The sequence below is a fragment of the Macaca mulatta genome, chromosome X, assembly GCF_049350105.2.
Source record: "Macaca mulatta isolate MMU2019108-1 chromosome X, T2T-MMU8v2.0, whole genome shotgun sequence".
In the NCBI taxonomy this organism is placed as follows: Eukaryota; Metazoa; Chordata; class Mammalia; order Primates; family Cercopithecidae; genus Macaca; species Macaca mulatta.
This window is the reverse complement of record NC_133426.1, coordinates 15306989-15327235: the sequence shown is the minus strand read 5'-3', so window position 1 is coordinate 15327235 and position 20247 is coordinate 15306989. Positions and strand designations below refer to the sequence as shown.

The following is a 20247-nucleotide window of genomic DNA, read 5'->3' as shown; positions in this document are numbered from 1 at the left end:
TGCCTAACTAATTTTTGCATTTTTCGTAGAGATGGGGTTTCACCATGCTGGCCAGACTGATCTCAAACTCCTGACCTCGTGATCCGCCCCCCTCAGCCTCCCAAAGTGCTGGGATTACAGGCGTGAGCCACCGTGCAAGGCTGAGATTTATTCTTTTATTTAAAAAAATATGTAGCTCTAGCTCAGTGGTTGCCACCAGGGGGTGATTTTGTCCTTCAGGGGATATTTGGGAACACCTGTAGCCATTTTTGATTGTCACTACTGGAGGTAGTCCTGATACCTGGTAGATAGAGCTCAGATTTGCTGCTAAACAACCTGGAAAGCACAGAGTATCCTCACAACATAAAATTATCTGGCATGATCATGCTGATGTTGAGAAACCCTGGGCTATTTCTTTCCTTTAATCTGTGGAACAGTATTCCCTCGACAGCCTATACTATATTTACTTTATTCCTGTACCGATGAACATTTGGGTTGTTTCAATTCTCTGCTATGATGACGAGGGCCGCAAAGAACATCCTCACCAGTGTCTGTGTGTGTGTGCCACAGGGGTTCTGGTAGCTGCATTTTCTGTTCTAGGAATCACTTCCAAACGCCATTCCAGAGTGGCTGGACTCCTTGCTTCTACAGCGTCACCTGGGATTCCAATTCCATGCGTCTTTACCAGCCCTTGGTATTATTTAACTTTTAAATTGTTGCCAGTTTGAAAAGTTTAAAATAGTAGCTCATTTGTAACAATTTTGCATTTCCTGATTGCTGGTAAGACCAGACCACAGGAATCATTCACACCCCAAGCATTCTAGAAAACTGGTGAAAATGTTTTCTGTCCAGCATGGGCCACTTCATTTGGTTTGTCCCTGCGTCTTGGTATGTATTACAAAACCGCACATTTTGGGGGACTAGGCTTGCCTGTTTCTGCCACTAGAGGTCACTGATCCTCAGTGGTTCTCCACCAGTATGACTTCTGACCTCTCTACCCTCCCAGGGAGTATTTGGCAACGCCTGGAGCCATTGTTGATAGTCAGGACTGTGAGGCCAGTCATGTTGCTAAGGCCCTGCAATGCACAGGACAGCGTCCCCCGCCCCCCTCCCCCCACCAACAAGAAAGCACCATCTGGCCCAAGTACTAGTGCCAAGCTGGAGAAACCATGGTGTCGTCTTTGAAAGAAAGCATATGACAATCTCTATAATAAAGACACCTATTATTATTAACAACAACCAATATTTTATTGCAGAAACTGGGGAAACTGGGGAGAAGCATGCCTTCTGTCCCCAGGGAGAAGGCAGAGGCGAATGGGCAAGGAAAAGGGAAGGGTTTTAAGGGAGAGGAGAGGTGGGCCTGGGGCTCGCTGAGTGGTCGGCTGGAGCGGTGGAAAGTGCCCTGGTGGGGCCGGTGGCTGGTGTGGGGGTGGAACCACAGTCAGTAGGGTGAAGGCGCTGAGGGCTGGAGGTTCAGGAGGTGGTGGCAGAGGCCTGACTCTTGGAGCTGGGCAGCAGGCTGGGTGTGCTCAGAGGCTCATGGCCGCCCTGGCGAACCTCCTTCCAGGCGCAGGCAAACCTGAGGCGTCAGGGCAGTGCTGCCCGCAGGCCCAGCGCTCCTGCGGTGACTCGGCGACCGGGCGCCTGGCAGCGGCACATCCTGCAGCATGGCAGGCGGCCGCCAGGGAGGATTGAGACAACGCTGCCTGGGAGTGGGGACCTCTGCTCAGCGGCCTAGACCTGGGCACAAAGGAATGGGCCACTCCGTTTCTCATCACAGGCTTGAAGGCAGATGGCCTGGGCGTCGGGCTCCCTCTGCGCTCCAGCGGGGTGATTTTCACAGTCACCAGGCTGTGGACAGGCTGGGGGAGTGGCGGGCGGTCCAAAGCCACCGCTTCACGTAAGCCACGCGAGCCTCGGAGAAACCAGGCCTGATGTTGCTCAGCAGCGGCGGCCTGCTGGGAAAGCACCTCCAGGCCTGGGGGACCATCTCCGGAGGCGGATGGGGGCGGGGACCCTCTCTCTCCGGATGCGGATGCGGGGGTAGTCCCAGCTGGGAGGAGCGGTGGGAAGGGGCCGGGTGCGGACCCAGTGCTTCCCGTGGAAGTAGGTGACCTTGCAGTTCTCCTGGACCTGGGGGCTGAGGAAGGGCGCAGCTTTCTGGCCCAGAGTCACCCCAGGAAGCGGCTCAGGTAGCTGCCCATGAGAGCAGGGCAGTGGGTGAGGCCTTTCAGTAGACACTGGGGTGCCAGAAATTTCCAAAATCTGCGGTCACGGTCTGAGATCAAATGTCAGTGCTCAGTGACCAGTGACCCTTGGCATCAAAATGTCCGAAAGAGCAAGAGGCGCCGTGTGCTGGGTATGGTCTGGCCAGCAAGTGTCGCATGGGGCAGGCGGCCACGGCCAGGCCAGAGCTTTGCGGCGCGCAGCTGCAGAACGGGCGGGTGGTGCCCCATGCTGTCTGGCGGACCAAGGAGGTTCAAGCCTCAATCCTTCCCACTCATGGTCCCAGACACTTAGCTCTGGGCAAAGGGGCCTGGCAGCTGCCTCTACTTTTTTGTACCTGACCTTTAAAGGCAGAACACAGAAGAATTTCTGCCAGGTCCTGAAAACCGGAGATACCTGTTGACAGAAGGGTGCTCTCTTTGATCAGTGTGATAATGATCACAATACACATGGATGCTCTAAACAAATCCTTTACTCGTATCAGATTCTTCTAGGATGGATGTTAATGTTGCTTTTTGCAGTTTTGCTCTTAAGTAAACTGGGAAAGCCATCAGGTTTTGTTTTAGCATTAGCAATGTTAATTTTATGTGGACTTTCCTATAATTTCCAGCCTGAGTATATCCATGTATAAATTGTCTCTCTCTGAACACTGTCATTTCTCCCCTTTCACTTTTAATGGTAATACAGAGGAGAGTGAGTCACATTTCCAATTTGCAGTTGAAAAGTGTGTAACTGCCAAACAAAGAGTTCGAAGACTGCTGGTGAATTGATTATAGTGCTTAAGTTTGGAGGTTCGTTCAAGGCAATGTAAAAGAAACTGTTTTTGAGAACTTTTTCTTCAAAAGTACACACAGAAGGTGTCTTTTGTCTTGGCCCCGATGCTGGGGTGGAAGAGAGACAGTAGATGCAGACAGAGCAAGTATTGAATCATAAGGGGGCAGCAGATCCTCTCTGGGTCCGAGAGGTGAAAGACTGAATGGGCAGGGTACTAAAAAGAGTTTAATGAGAAAATACCAAAGGTTTCTATGATTCAGAGAGGGCCAAGCATTGGGGAAACAGAGGCTGACACCTACCGGTGATGGAGAATGAGATCCCTGATACTCTCCACTGACTATTATTATTTTTTGGCAGATTCCCTATTATTCCCTATAAGGAATGATCCCCAAGTATAGGATTTTGAAACAATGGGAATTTCCTTTATGATTTTCTTCTTACTGAGATCATTCTTCATAATGGTAGAAATGACTTTTTAAACATAGCTAAAATGTTTCTTAAGATAACAATAGCATCAGAGTGAATGGTTTAATACCATTTGTTATGATATTCTTCTAATATAGTTTTTCTTTCCACTGTCTGCAGAATTTCCCATGTCCTACTTTGCAATGTAACCCAAAGGGTATCATTCTGGTTTGTGGTTACAGACCCTTCGAAAAATCACACCCTTCCTGCTGTTGAGGTGCAAACAGCCATAAGGTAATCACCCTTAAATATGCCTTCTATTGGTCGATCAACTTGCTGATTAATTCAGCTGTTTTTAAAAGTAGATATTGTAGAGTTTTGTCTGTTTCACACATGAATTATTTATTAAAATGTAAAAGATTTCATTTTGTTAGTTTCTGTTAAAGATGAGTATAGATCAGTAGTTCTCATCCAGGGGCAATTTTGCCTTCAAGGAGACATTTGGCACTATCTGGAGACATTTGGCAATGTCTGGAGACATTTTTATTGTCACAGCTGGAGGGGGTGGTGGTACCACCAGCAATGAGTAAGCAGAAGTTAGGGACCCAATGGCTTACCTTTTTCAGTCAATATATAGTCTTTACTTTAAAAAGATAGTTTTTTTTTTTTTTAAAAGGTAAAATCATGACTCTCATGCAAACTAAACATTATTACTATCAAAATTTTTAGTATCTCATTAGTTAATGAGGGCACTAGTAAGATGTTAAAACCTTTTTCAAGGAGACTTCGAGGAACCACCCATATATAGAAAGTGAGGAATGGTAAAATGCATCTACAGAAAGATGCATCAGTCTATTTTTCAGACAGTAACCAATTATGTTCCACTAGACACAGTTCATTTGATTTTCTATGGACAAGAATCATTTATATTATGTTAGTTTTCAAGAACTTATGGATTTGCAAAATAGCTCAAAGACCATAAGAGATGGAAATTGCCTAGAACAGTGCTCTCAACAGAACAATCAAGAAAAAGTCCAGTACTCTGTTGTGCCCATTTCAAGTATTTTACTATTTTTCCCGACTTCCCAACAGTTTTTTTGTTTTTTTTTTTTTTTTTTTTGAAACGGAGTCTCGCTCTGTCGCCCAGGCTGGAGTGCAGTGGCCGGATCTCAGCTCACTGCAAGCTCCGCCTCCCAGGTTTACGCCATTCTCCTGCCTCAGCCTCCCGAGTAGCTGGGACTACAGGCACCCACCACCTCGCCCGGCTAGTTTTTTTTTTTTTTGTATTTTTTAGTAGAGATGGGGTTTCACTGGGTTAGGCAGGATGGTCTCGATCTCCTGACCTCGTGATCCGCCCGTCTCGGCTTCCCAAAGTGCTGGGATTACAGGCTTGAGCCACCGCGCCCGGCCTACTTCCTGACAGTTTTACTCCTTCCCTCCTTATGATCGTAAGAAACTCAAAAGTGAAATGAATTCATGACTTTCAAGAATTAATAGGATGCAACTTGTATTTCTTTCAATTACTGTGCATTTAGTATGTGTCAAAACTTCAAATACCACATTTGATTGATGTTGGGGAAAGGTCTACTCAAAAAATGAGCTCAGGAAATAAACTAGAACAAAACAAAGTAGCTCTCCCCGCAAAAGACTTCCAAGTTACTGAAATACATATTATTATTTTTACCAAGGATAAATACCTACTGGAATAACTCATTAGCTCTCTGTAAAATGTTAACACTTAAGATAATGAGTATATAATCAAATGTCAAAGGTTTTTGTGAACATCATCTGTTTCTTTTGCTGAAGCAAAGGCACTGAGGATTTATACCAATGGGAAATGATTGAATCGTCCCTAACAAGAAACTTTGAACTAAATTGCTTCTTCACTTTTGCCACTAAAAATACTGTGAAGACTCTCACCACTTAGGGAGTAAGAATTAAAAATATCATACTTCATGTGAAAAAAGATTTTATTCACGTCTTGTGATCTGTGAGGGCTACAAGGAAAATGAAGGCACTGGGTTAAACCAGGCCTTCAGTTGATAGGAGAAATAAGAGTGAGTGCTTAGGGTGAAGGTCCAGGAAGAATTAATACATGAATATGTTCACAACAAAATGTCTGTTTCAAGGGTCCTAGCAAGAGAATCTGTTTAGGAAGTGGGGATAGCCAACAGAATGAGAATTTATGTTAGGGAATTAGTAGGGCACATCAGGATTGGATGAAAATAAAGGAAACTATACTACAAAGGAAGGATAGAGTGAAAAAAGGAGATGGTGTTTAGATAGCAAATAATAGGAATTTCAAGGCTGAAGAATCTAAGTGATTGGGCAAAATAATACTAGTTCCACCTAATATTTGCATACCACTTTTTGGTTCACAAGGAATGTTCTTATGCATCTGTGGCATTTAATAATGACACCAACAATTTTTTTGTTTTCTTTTTAAGAGACAGAGTCTGGCTTTGTTGCCCAGGCTAGAGTGCAGTAGCATGATAGTAGCTCACGCAGCCTTGAACTCCTGGGGTTCAAGTGATCCTCTTGTCTCAGCCTCCTGAGTAGCTGGGACTAGGGGGATGTGCCACTATGCCTCGCTAATTTAAAATTTTTTTTTTTTTTGTAGAGACAGGGTCTTGCTATGTTGTCCAGGCTGCCCTTGAACTGGCTTCAGGCAATCCTCCTGTCTCAGACTCCCAAAGTGCTGGGATTACAGGCATGAGCCACTGCACCCAACCAACACCAATAATTTTTGAGTAATTATTATTATCTTTCCTTTATAAATGAAGAAACTGAGGCTCAGGGAGATTAATTTATTTGTGAAGGCCACCATGCTAGAAAGAGAAAGAGTGAGGACTTGAACCTAGGCATGCTGCCACCACATCCAGTGATTTTTCCTGTTTTCCAGAGTACACAAAGAACTAAAACAGACATCTCAGAATTGGTTGGTCATTTTACGCAAAGTTCATGGGGTAAAGGTCCAGGAAGTACATGAATTTGTTCACAAAATGTCTATTTCAAAGGTCCTAGCAGGATAAACTATTTAGGAAGTGGGAATAGCCAACAGAATGAGAATTACAGAATTCTCATTTCAAGTAAAATAGTTGAAATGGGCAAAACAGAGTACTGGACTTTTTACCAATACAGAGTATTCATGGTATGAGGTAAAGAAGTGACCAACTAATTCCAAGATGTCTGTTTTAGTACTTTTGTGAGGGCCTGGCTTAATTCAACACCACTCTTGGCTGAAAGATATACATGATGCCTGATGCCAATTGGTGATTCCAGTGGTGTAGCAGATTTAATATGTACCTGAGCTAGAACTTCCAGTCGGTCTGCGAGGTGATAGAATGCATTCCAAGCCTAGAGTAAGCAAGTAACAAAGGGTTAACCAACTAGGAAGTTAGAATGAGAATGCAGAGCAACTTTTCATTTTTCTCTGAGTTATATCTTAGCAGTGGGTTTCATTATTTTGTGGAAAAGTTTGTGCTCTCAGATGATCAGTATTAGTTTATGACAAAATAAAATATTCCATTGTTGGATAAAAATCCCTTGTTGTAGATTGTCTGGCTAGGGTTCACTGTCACATCCATGAGTAATCATGCCTCAGCAGAGATATTTATTTACTAAAGGAGGTCTTTCCTGATAGCCTGGTGCTGGCCTGCAGAGATTCTCAAGCCATACTATCTGGCTGTAGACTTGAGCTGTCCAGTACCGTAGCCACCAGCCAAATGTGGTTATTAAGCACCTGAAATGTGACTAATCCAAAGTTAGGTGTGCTCACAGTGTAAAACATAAACCAAATTTCAAAGACATCGTACAAAATAAAATGTGGAGCCCCAGCCTGAGCAATATAGCGAGACCCTGTCTACACACACACACACACACACACAAACAGAGCCAGGTGTGATGGCACACACCTGTAGTCCTAGCTACTCGGGAGGTTGATGCAGGAGGATTGCTTGAGCCCAGGAGTTTGAGGCTGCAAAGAGCCATGAGTGTTCCTGTCTCAAAAAACAAACAAACAAACAAAATGCAAAGTCAACTTGATACTGATTACATGTTGAAATTACATTTTCTTGGATATATTGGACAAAAAATACATTGTTAAAATTAGTTTCATCTGTTTATTTTAGTGCAGCTACTAGAAACTTTTAAGTCACATGAAGCTCACATTATATTTCTGTTTTCCAAGGCTGCTCTAGAGGTAGACAAAGGCAGCTTGTGTAATATGAATTCAGTAAAGGTCATAAAATATCTCCAAGGACTCTCCAGTTTACAGTTAGAAATTCACTTATTTGGTTTCAATTAAATAAGTCTTTGCTACCAACCTCTCCTTAACTGCCACCACCACTAAAAATGCAGATATTTCCCAGGAAAAGTAACAATTTTCCAAGCTTTTGAACTCCTAAATCATTACTTGTCTTTAGTCCTATGGAACTACTTGCAGTTTGCTGAACAAGTCTTACTTTACCCTGTCTCCATTCCTGTGCTCACTACATACTTTGGTCTATAAACTCCTCCTTGTCCCTCAAAACGAGCTCAAAAATGGCCTCCACAGCAAAGCAGCTCTGACTTCTCACAGTGGTGTACTTGGCCCTTCCCTCTGCTCACACTGTGCCCGTATTTGCCTCTTTCACAGAACATTTTGCACTGCACCGTGGTTGTGGATCTACTAATCTGTCACCCTTCTAGACCGTAAGCTCCTTGATATTTTAATTTCACATTGTATCTCCAGCATCTAGCATAGTATTTGATATTCAGTAAGTTTTTGGCAAATGCTTGTTGAATTAATGAAAAAAAGATCAAGATCAAGTTGATGAATTTGAAGCCACTCCTGGTTCATGTTTTCCTTTTAGCTTCTGGTTTTCTTTACTTCTCCTATTCATCACCCATATTTTACATGTAATTTTACTTTTGGGGGCTGTGATATTTATGTAAGCCACCTTAAATAGAGCTTTGTCATTCTAATCTAGATGCTACTCACACAGGACAGGTGAAAGCCAAATTGGGGCTTAGCCCATGAGGATTCTGGGCTTTGCCCAGGAAAGAATCCAAGAGAGAGCCAGAAGTAGAAGAAAACAACTTTATTGAAGAGGCAGTATTACAGCTCCGGTGATGTTACTGCTCTGTGACTGCTCCTGCAGAGCACGACTACCCTGTAGGCAGAGACTGGCAGCTCAGGGCAATTTTGCAGTCATATTTATACCCACTTTTAATTACATGTAGATTAAGGAGCAGTTTATGCAGAAATTTATAGGGAAGGGTAATAACTTTGGGGTCATCACGTCATTGCCATGGAAAGGGGTGGTAACTCCCAGGTGTTGCCATGGCAATGGTAAACTGACATGGCACACTGGTGGGCGTGTCTGATGGAAAGCTGCTTCCCCCCACCCCCCAGCTCTGTTTTAGTTCGTCCTCAATTTGGTCCAGGGTCAGAGTCCTACCTCCAGAGACGAATCCCTCCTCCTACCTTACTACCTCTCAGGAAGTAAAACATGGTGGACAGAGCTCAAAGCTCAGGACTTCGGGACATTCACAACAATGGGGGCAGCAGTGGATACATGGGCATCCCTCTGGCAGCTAGCGTTGTAACTTAAGAGAAACGGTGGCATGATTGCCCTCAGCAAACTTTCCAGTCAACTTGAAGTCTCCTGCCAAGAGGATGCTTTGTTTATAGAGATGTTTATAATCATGGAGAAACAGGTTTGTACTTTGTCTTAATAGTTTTTTTTTTCTGTCTTATTTTGTTTATTTTTAATTATCATTGCATTTTAGAATGAACAAGAACCGGATCAACGGTGCTTTCTTTCTAAATGACCAAACTCTGGAATTTTTGAAAATCCCTTCCACACTTGCACCACCCATGGACCCATCTGTGCCCATCTGGATTATTATATTTGGTGTGATATTTTGCATCGTCATAGTTGCAATTACACTACTGATTTTATCAGGGATCTGGCAACGTAGAAGGTAAGATATTTAAAAGGAGTGATTGAAAGAGCATTTTCTTATTTCCTCATGACTTAGACAAATCAGGAGAAGATTTTCCTCTGGCTGAAGATGATGCCTTAAATTTGAAACTTTGAAAAAATTGGTGATTTTCAAAAATATCACTTATGCTCTTGTCTTCAGATATATTTGAGAGTCCAATGTCCCTTACTTAACTAGGCTCCTTCCACGACTACCTTTCCTTCTATTCTGTACCACATAAATGTTTCATATCCAGGCTTAATTTTAATATCTGTGTTGTGATTTTGTAAGCTGGGTATAAGGAGCTAAACAGACTTTTTGGGTAGGCAGAGTTAATCTTTGGTAGTCATCCACATCCAAATGCCAGCAGTTTCATAGTTCCATGCCTCCCTACCTTGGCTTACCTCTTGTTAGCCCAGTGCATGCGGACTACCATCTTGTCCCAGATGCTTTTGTACTGTTATACTTCCCTCCCTTTGATGGACACTCATCCCTTGTGTGCCTATGATATTGAATAGAGCTGTGTTGCTCGTGGCCTTTAAATCAACTCTCAGCACCAGAATCACCTGGAATACTTGTTTAACATGTAGGTTCCTTGGCCCTACTGCAAACCCACTAAATTAGAATCTCTGAAGGGATGCATTTTAATAAATACGTTATTCTAATTCATTGAGTTTGAGAGCTTTCAATTTAATAATTTATAGGTAGAGTTTCACTTCTTGAGTTCATTTACTTAGATTCTGGGGGCACTTGCAAACTGCAATGTCTAAATTATTGATACTGCTTCAAGAGGGAATTTAAGACCTGTGGGGAAGTTACTGAGGTAGTGGAGAAGAAGAGGAGACAGGATTTCTCAGCATGATTTTGTTAACCAGTACCTCTAATCCAGGGGAGAAGTGGGAAAAATCCTCAACTTTTCACTAGACTTTAATGCTTGTAAACCTTTCTTTCTGATACTAAGGAAGAGGAATTCTGGTAAGTGATAATTACAGTGACATGCATTTGAAAATAACAGGGACATGGTTTTTAAAAGTGTCGGTTCCTACATGGGACATGTGGGATGTGTTTGGCTAAGTATGTGTTTGACTAAATGCTTCTCTTGAAGTTTACTACTTTCCATATTTCACCTTAGTAACTAACAGAAGGTAATAATTTTAAATCTTGGGCTTTGTCATTTTATTCACAAATGATAAGTAAAACGCTATGAAATAAATATGGTTTGTGTCTAGTCCTCAAATTAAATTCAAAGATTAGGATCCAGTTACACTTACCTGATTTTCTTGATGATCTTGGCATGACATGTAATGTAAAGAGACTTGGTACAAGATGTTCGTTTTGGTTTTTCTTTTGAAAATATTGAGAAATATTCTCATGCAATGCTTGAATACCTGTGTTTAATATTTTTGTTTTATATTAATCTTGAGATGCTGTGATTCTGTGTTCTAACAACTGTAACGTTAGTGAATTCACTCCATCTACTTGGTTTCTAATTTCCTCACTTGTACAATATAGTGTAGGAGTTAGAAGAATGGACTCTGGAGATAGATTGCTTAGACCCAATGTATTTATCTCTTAGATTCTGCCCTTGTATATAATCTGTTAACTGTATGGATATCAGGAAGCACAATAAGTCAGGGAAACTGAGCTTAGGAGAATATAATTTGTGGTGTTAGAGTCAAGCTGGTCAAGTTTATCTTTACTGTTTGCGAATAGATAACTTTTCTAGAGTGACAGTGAGGCGTACTGGAAATAATTAACTTGGTGGGATAAAAAGAGTTAATACATAGAGTGCTTAGAGTGGTATCTGGCACACAGTGAGTGCTCAGTAAGTGTTAGCTGTTACTGTTATTTTATGATCTTGCCATTTGCTGGTCTTTCAGCTAGTTTGTGCTGAGATTAGCTATCTCTTTCCTTCTGAGCAGATTCTGCAGTAATATAATAATTGAGTGTGTAGCATCATAATTTGTTGCCTGGGAGAAGTGAAGCTGTTGTCACAAACTTGCCTTCACAAATTTATTTCATGTTCAAACTGGGAAAGCAGATGGACAAATCTCTTGTGTAAACCGGGAGAGCGTCGATAATTAGCAAATATAATCAGGAAAATTATGACAACCTTCTGAAGATAAATTGTTTGTTGTGTTTTAAGTTTGACACAATTTGTGGTGGGTTTCTCCTGGACAAAATGTTCTTTCAAATGTGAGGAGAGGGTGCAGTCTGAAGTGGGGAGAGCCCTGAAAATTGCAGTGAAAGCCCTTTCTAATCATAGAAAAGATAGAAGTTGCCCCCAAAACCTTTAGTTTCAAGGAAGACGGTCAAAGGAATGTTCAACAATCTAACCCATACATTAGGTAATAATGAACATAGTTTTTGTGGTACAGAATCTTTTTTTTTTTAAAATTACACTTTAAGTTCTAGGGTACATGTGCGTAACGTGCAGGTTTGTTACATATGTATACTTGTGCCATGTTGGTGTGCTGCACCCATTAACTCGTCAGCGCCCATCAACTCGTCATTTACATCAGGTAAAACTCAGAATGCAATCCCTCCCCCCTCCCCCCTCCCCATAATAGGCCCCGGTGTGTGATGTTCCCCTTCCTGAGTCCAAGTGATCTCATTGTTCAGTTCCCACCTATGAGTGAGAACATGTGGTGTTTGGTTTTCTGTTCTTGCGATAGTTTGCTGAGAATGATGGTTTCTAGCTGCATCCATGTCCCTACAAAGGACACAAACTCATCCTTTTTTATGGCTGCATAGTATTCCATGGTGTATATGTGTGTGGTACAGAATCTTAAACTTAGAAGACCTGGAAGGACCATGGGATTATCTAAGTCACCATTCTGCTTCTATGGAGAAGAGTGCCAGAGTCATCTAACACACATATATATATATTTAAACTTACTATTGAGGAAATTTCTCAGCAAAGCTTTAGCAATTCTGTTATCTTTGCCAATAACACCATTATATTAGTTATTCAGGGACACTGAGTGGCAAGTATGCAACCAATGGAGCCCAGACTAGGTAAACTCAAATACCAGCTATTCCCTTTACCTATATAATCTTAGTTGAGTCACCTGATTTCCAGGGATCTCAGTTTCTCCCTCTGCAACAGGGAGATGATGTTTCACAGGGCTTTCATGAGGATTGACTGACATAAATGTGTATAAAGTACCTAGGATATAGTGTGCAGTAAATAAACAGTAATTATTATTATCCAAGATCAGCTTAACCTATTGCTATGATTAAGAGGTGCTGGGAAAGGATCTCTTTTCCACCAAGATATTGTGGAAAATATCTTGGTATTTTCCATCATACTGTAGAAACTTCTCCAATTCACCAGCTCATTGCTTGGATTTTATTAAATGCTTGTTTTATTTTATTAAGGTGGTGTTAACAAATAAAAGTTGTATATATTTATGGTATATAAGGTGATGTTTTGATATATGTATATATTATGAAATGGCTAAATCAAATAATTAACATATTCATCACTTCACATACTTATTTTAGGGGAGGAGATCACATACTTAATTTAGGGGGCAAGCATTTAAGATCTACTCTCTTAGCAATTTTCAAGTATGCAGTACATAATTATTAACTGTAGTCATCATGCTGTACAGTAGATTGCCCAAACTTATTCGTTTTGTCTAAGAGAAACTTTGTGTCTTTGACCAACATCTCCCCCCACCCACGCCAGCTCCTGGCAACCACCATTCTACTCTCTGCTTGTATAAATTCAACTTTTTTAGATTCTACAAATAAATGAGACCATGTGACATTTGTCTTTCTGTGCCTGGCTTACCTCATTTAGCATACTGTTCTTCAGGTTCATCGGTATTGTCACAAATGTCAGGATTTCCTTCTTTTTGAAGGCTGAATAGTATTTCATCGTACCACATTTTCTTTATCCATTCATTCATTGATGGACACTTAGGTTGATTCCATACCTTAGCTGTTGTGAATAGTGCTGGGTTGAACGTAAAAGTGCAGAAATTTCTTTGATATAATGGTTTCAATTCTTTTGGGTATATACTCAGAGTGGGACTGCTGGATCATATGGTAGTTTATTTTTTATTTTTTGAGGAACTTCCATACTGTTTTCCATAATGGCTGTACTAATTTACATTCCCTGCAGTAGTGTACCAGGGTTCCCTTTCCTCCACATCCTCACCAACGCTTGCTATGTTTTGTCTTTTTGATAATAGGTATTTTAACAGGTATGAGGTGGTATCTTATTGTGGTTTTGATTTGCATTTCCCTGGTGATAGTGGTATTGAGCATTCTTTCATGTACCTGTTGGCCATTTGTATGTCTTCTTTTGAAAATTTTCTATTCACATCCTTGCCCATTTTTAAATTGGGTTATTTGTTTTCTTGTTATTGAGTTGTTTGAGTTTCTTATGTATTTTTGGATATTAACTCCTTTGCTGTGCAGAAATGTTTTATTTTGATGTAAATTCCATTTGTCTATTTTTGAATTTGTTTTTGTGCTTTTGGGGTCATTACCCAGACCAATGTCATGGAGCTTTTCTCCTATGTTTTCTTCTAGTAGTTTTACAGTTTCAGGTCTTATGTTTAATTCTTTAATCTATTTTGAGTTGATTTTTGTATTTGGCGTGAGACAACAATCCAGTTTCATTCTTTTGCATCTAGATATCCAGTTTTCCTAACACCTTTTATTGAAGAGATTGTTCTTTCCTCATTGTGTGTTCTTGCCACCTTTGTTGAAGATCTGCTGGCCATAAATGCATGGATTTATTTCTATCCTTGCTGTTCTGTTCCATTGGTCTATGTGTCTGTTTTGATGCCACTACCATGCTGAATAAACACTTTTTTAAAATGCAAGTAATCCTATGAGGTCTACTGGTCACCACAATAGTGGTGAATTGGTTAACCAGCTCTCTATCTAAAAAATACCCTGATTTGTAGCATTTGCCAGTTTCCCATCAAGGCTGAAAAATTCTGAGTATTTAGCAATCAGCCCTTGAAAAGCCATACCAGCCAGATGTAGCACACCATTACAGCTGCCACCTCTTTGTGAAGTACCTAGAAGAGGTTGCTTCTTTATTGCCCTCTAGTTGAGAATAGCAGTTTGTGGAAATGAGAGATTCGTTGAAGGAAAAAACTTGGAGAAGTGATTTTTAAAATTTGGGGCAACAATCAGGGACCAGAACAAGTGGGAAGGCAACCAAGACGAACTGCATATACTTCACAATAATGTCTCTACTAGATTTAGTGTCTAGCCACAGCCTAGAAGTAGATATGTTAGTTATATGGTCAATTTTATGATGGTAGTGATAATAATGATGGTGATAGTGATAGTGATGGTGATGATGGTGATGGTGATGAAGTTGATAATGTGATGTGTGTTTTAATAGAGCACTAAACTAAGACTCTTGGTTTTGGTTTCCGGTCTCAGGCTCTGGTATTTGTTAGCTGTGTCTTTGAGCAGGTCACATAAGGAAAATGATGACAATATTTTCTTAAATAGTGTAATGATGAGAAGACAAAATCAGAGAATATACCTAGTGGTTTACATGCTAGAAAGTGCTATATCTATTAAAGTTACTAGCATGATCATAAAAAGCAGTTATAAAGTGCTAATTTTATATAACCTGGAACTTTGTGGTTTATAAGGAGAGTCATGGACACAGCACAATTTCAGATTTACATGTACATACTAGAATTGATATTGAATCCAGTATATAAATAGACTGTTATAATGTTAGACCTTAACTGGATCTAAGATCACAACTGGGTCTTAGGAAGGGACCTTAACAATGATTCAAGTCCAATCCTCCAGAAACCAGAGCCCAGATAAGTAAAAATATTTTATTGTTTTATTGACCATTCATTCTGTGATAGGAGCTATAGTATGTATTGTAGATGAGACAAACATAAATAACATGGATGGTCCTTGCCTAGAAGGAGATTATAATCTTATAGTAACAAAGCCAGGTCAAAGACTTAGGACATAGAACCCTAGCTAATGCTCCCAGCTGAGTAGAGTCATTAGTAAATTTGCTTGGTTTGTTTCTAGTTATACTTCTATTCCCATAAGGTCAATAGTAAATAAAAATGCATTTGGATTTTCACAAATCTGGTTTTTCACACAAGGGGATGTGGCTCAGTCAACACTTTTATATCCTGAAACTTCACATTCTTACAAAGTCTTAATTAAATGAATAGTCTTAAAAATAGAGCTGTAAATAAAATGAGAATGTCATAGCGAATATAGCAAGTGTTTTTCTTTGTTGTTCTTAAATATACATACCTGATAAAAATCTAATGTAAGTGTGTTGAGTAAAGCCTGGGGAGAGTAAATAGAGTTCTAGGTCAACTCCTTTCACCAATCTTGTTTCATTCTGAAAGACAAGTTACTCTGCATATTTGAGTGTCAGTTCCTTCATCTGAAAAACAGGGATGAGGCACGTAGTCGTGGTTGAGTGGTTAAAACAATGGATTTGAAAAACAGTGATAATAAAATATGCATAATATCGCAGTAAGAATTAAGTGAGATGGTGTATACAAAACGCTTAGTCTGATTTCTACCATGTAATAAATACTTAATATTATCATTAGCATTATCATTGCTATTATATGGCACATGTAAAGCAACTTGCCTACAGTCACATGGTTAAAAAGTAATAGTAACAGGATTTAAAACCAGATAGGTTTGATTTCAAAGTCCATCAATCTCACTGTGCTACAGTGCCCCCTCAAATCATTCCAGTAACCCTATTTTCCCCCAGAATCATCCAGAGTGATTCTGAGGACAGTCTCAATTCCCCAGTAATTGATTCTGTCCTGTTTGAAAATCATATTTGTCTGTCTTTTATTGTCTTTCTGGCTATGCTTGGATCTTGGCTTTTTAGCTTTATTTACTTATTTATTTATTGAGACAGAGTCTCGCTCTGTCACCCAGGCTGGAGTGCAGTGGCACGATCTTGGCTCACTGCAAGCTCCACCTCCCAGGTTCACACCATCCTCCTGCCTTGGCCTCCCGAGTAGCTGGGACTACAGGCGCCCGCCACCACGCCTGGCTAATTTTTTTGTATTTTTAGTAGAGAGGGGGTTTCACCATGTCGGCCAGGATGGTCTCGATTTCCTGACCTTGTGATCTGCCCACCTCGGCCTCCCAAAGTGCTGGGATTACAGGCGTGAGCCACCATGCCTGGCCTCTTTAGCTCTATTTTTTTTTTTTTTTTTAAAACGGAGTCTTGCTTTCTTGCCCAGGCTGGAGTGCATTGGTGAGAACTCTGCTTACTGCAACCTCCACCTCCCGGGTTCAAGCAATTCTGTTGCCTCAGCCTCCCGAGTAGCTGGGACTACAGGCATGTGCCACCGCGCCTGGGTAATTTTTGTATTTTTAGTAGAGATGGGGTTTCACCATATTGGCCAGCCTGGCCTCGAACTCCTGACCTCAGGTGATTCGCCCATCTCAGCCTTCCAAAGTGCTGGGATTACAGGTGTGAGCCCCCATGCCCGGCGGTCAGCTCTATTTTGTTAGAAGGGAGACAGAAATACTCTTTCTGCTTTTGGCACCTTTACTTTATCTTAAAACAGAGCAAACCCTGTTCCTCAACATCCCCTAGCTCTGAGGGCCACACCTGATACTTCTTTTCTCCCCTCTTTTGCCCCTCTTCTCTCTATATTTATGAGATATATGAGAGATATTCACTCTCAGGGCTCCTAGGAGCTCGTTCCAGGTATTTTAATCAGTTTTTTCATCCTCTTCCTGAATCCCCTGACATTGTAGGAATAGCATAAGTAATTAACACTTGATTTTAGTTTTCAGGAAAAGAACTCATGTTTTTAGCAGAACATCAAATCAGAATGATCCAGAAAGATAGTTAAGTTTTATTATTCTTAGTAAAAGCAACGCACAGGTAGTGAATCAGTTTATTACAGCAAACACTATGAAACGTGACAAAGTGATACATTACTGTTAGATAACCTTTGAGCTGCTTATCATGTCCACCAAGCAGCAAGTTCCTGACACTGCAATTTGTAAAGTCCAGCAATGCCAGGACTCTGCAACTGGATCTAAGGTTGTAAAAGAACAATATGCACCTAATTTGTCACTGACACAGCTCAGTTTGATAAATTTCCACAGCAATTCCCCTTGGAATCTTTTTGTTTGAGATATTGTTCTTCTTCTAAAGAAGAAAAACTTGTCCTCATTTGTTTACATCTTCCTTTTTAGTTTTTCCCCATTCATTTGTGATGCCTGATGAATCATTTTTCCTTGTTGCTGGGAAGGGGGAAGCGAGATTCCTTGTAATGATCATGTATGTCTAGCTCTTTGTCATTTTTCTTCTGACTCCATAAATACTTTTTTTATTAACTGAAGAAACTGGAAAATAGGCACCGGCAATCATTATTTCTAAGACTATTGTTGCATTGCCACCTACTTCAGAATGCTTCCTTTACTAAAATGTTTGTAATACAGGTTTCATACTTAACATATACAAATATCAGGGTAAAATTTTGCTGTCCACAATCTATTTATTGTTGTGGAAAATTATTCACTCCGAGCCCAGTGAGGAGTGATTTTGGGGGAATTTACATGAGATAGCCATTTTTAATGATAATTTATAGACATTTGCTACTTACAGTTACATCTTTAGAAGAAACATTCCTCTCTCTTATAAAGCATTAAAATGGGGAGAGGGAGGATAAGTGTATATGGCATTTTTCCCTTTCATTGAATTCATTTTAGGACAAGAACTGTATTTCTTCCATACACATAGTAGACACTCAAAATGTAGCTGTTAGTGAATGTTGGATAGTATGAATGGAAGTGATGTGATTGATGGTTATAGAATGTCGATGTCCTTTGCTTTCTGGAGGATGTGGAAAGTGACAATACACCTATCTACAGGAAGAGGAACCAAAGTGTTTTAATCCTCTGGTGGGTAATTTCACCTGGGAGGATCCTCTCATCACATTAAAATCTATGTCCACCCCAACCCATGCTGATTGCTGATTGCTGATGCTTGGCATGGCCAGTGCTGTGTCTTCACCCCAAGGATGGAAAAATATAGCAGCCTGTCTTTCACTAGGTCTCTAGGACCACAACTCCTGACTTTCAACCCAGCATTGGGCCAGAAGTTTTATTAATAAATGTTTAAAATGTGGCATCTGCAATTCAGTGATTGCCTATTGTGTCTAATTGTGATATTTAATGGTGGCATATGCAATGATAAAATACTTTCAAATGATGACATTGGGATCTACAGAATGGGAATTCTACTTTATCTTTGTTTTAAATGAACAACTATTTGAAATTATTTAATAACCCATCAGCAAAGCCTAAAATACAAGAGATATAAGAAATTTCTTGTGTGTAAAATTCCCTTCCTTCCTTCCTTCCTTTCTTCCTGCCTTCCTTCCTTCCTTATTTCTTGTGGTAAAGCCCATTCAAGGTCTACCTAGGGCTACTGCCTGAGTAACTTTACCTACAACGTTAGTCCATACATACATACATCTAATTGTTCAGTCTACCATCTATCATCTGTCCATCCATCCATCCATCCATCCATCCATCCAGTCAGCCAGCCAGCCGTTAATTTATCATCTAGCCAACCAGCAATTGAACTACATTCATTTATTATTTTATACATCCACCCTTCATCATTTGTTCAGCCACCCACCCATCTTCTACCCATCCATATATTTATTATCCAGCCAGTCAGCCATTAATCTACTTTCATTGATTCATCCACCCATAGAGTTGAATGCCTACTCTGTGCTGAGTCCAGATCAGCTGTTTTGCAAAACATTTTTAAATTTGGATTTTTCTGATTAAGCTCCTCATTATGAGATTCAGGTCAAAACAAATTGGAAGGGGTGGGGCTGGAACACAGGAAAAACATATATGTGATTTACTCAGTGTATCACATCAGGACAGACTTGTCAGTTTTTTTCATTGTTGGAAATTTTCACTAGATTTCTCTTTTGGCAAAATACAAGTGTCTTTTTATAATTAATATTTTGCTTATGGGGGTGATATCTTGAGACCATGTGAATATCCTGTTCTCCAACCATCCCTCACATAATGGTTTAGTATCCATTGATAATCATCATCAGAATCAATTATTATTATAGTGGTGAGTTTCTGTTCCTATTACTCTTTCTATATTCGTTGGCATTCTTCTATAAAAAAAGGGCTTTCTCTTTTCTCCACTTTCTTCCACCATCTTCTTTAAAGCACATTCTCATGCAGGACTAATAAGAATTCCATCTCAGTCATCATTGGGGTACCTTCACCATCTCCTCACCTGTTAGAGACTCACCAAGGTCTTGAGGGACTCCCATAGTGGTGGGACTTTACCCTGGTCACTACTGCAGTGCCTAACATCTCAGCCAGATGATCTCTTCGTTTCTGCTATTTGGCATTTCCACAAATTCGTGGGACAAGAGAATCCTTTGCAAGTCCAGGAGCCTCATGCCTAACATCATTCCTCTATGGTGTCACCATGGAGTGGTGCTCCAGCATCCAACCTGTGATAAGCCTTAGGGAAACCCCTCCTTCTTTTGGTTGCCTAGAGGCACCCACCTCTCTTTTTTCTTTTACTGCATGATATCAAACATAATTGTCTCATTGTTTTAGTCTTTCACAAAAGACAGGAAAACCCTTTGAATTTGAGTCTACAGTTTTCCACACTCCAAAGAAATATTACAGATCTGCATATTACTTGGGTTGGAGTGAGCAAGGTCTACAAAGGGTGAAACTATGAGAAACTCAAAAATTTATCCTGTCATATGGAATTTTTGGAGTGACCTGGAATTATAACTACAGGTTGTAAAGTAGTTAGGGAAAATGTGCTCTGAGTTCCGAAATTGTGACTTGCAAATTAACACAACTATTTTGTAATGAGTAGAGCCAAGCAGCAAT

General features: G+C 40.5%; 1 protein-coding gene and 1 pseudogene across 2 annotated transcripts in view; both read left to right on the top strand.

The window, feature by feature from the left end:
* Positions 1 to 20247, top strand: part of CLTRN (collectrin, amino acid transport regulator) — a 55945-nt gene that overhangs the window by 34220 nt on the left and 1478 nt on the right. For both annotated transcript variants that reach the window (NM_001194195.2, XM_077987965.1), the window contains 2 exon segments: positions 3565 to 3678; positions 9157 to 9351. In NM_001194195.2, the coding sequence (NP_001181124.1) occupies positions 3565 to 3678; positions 9157 to 9351 (309 nt within the window).
* On the top strand, positions 1625 to 2619 carry LOC144338542 (uncharacterized; annotated as a pseudogene).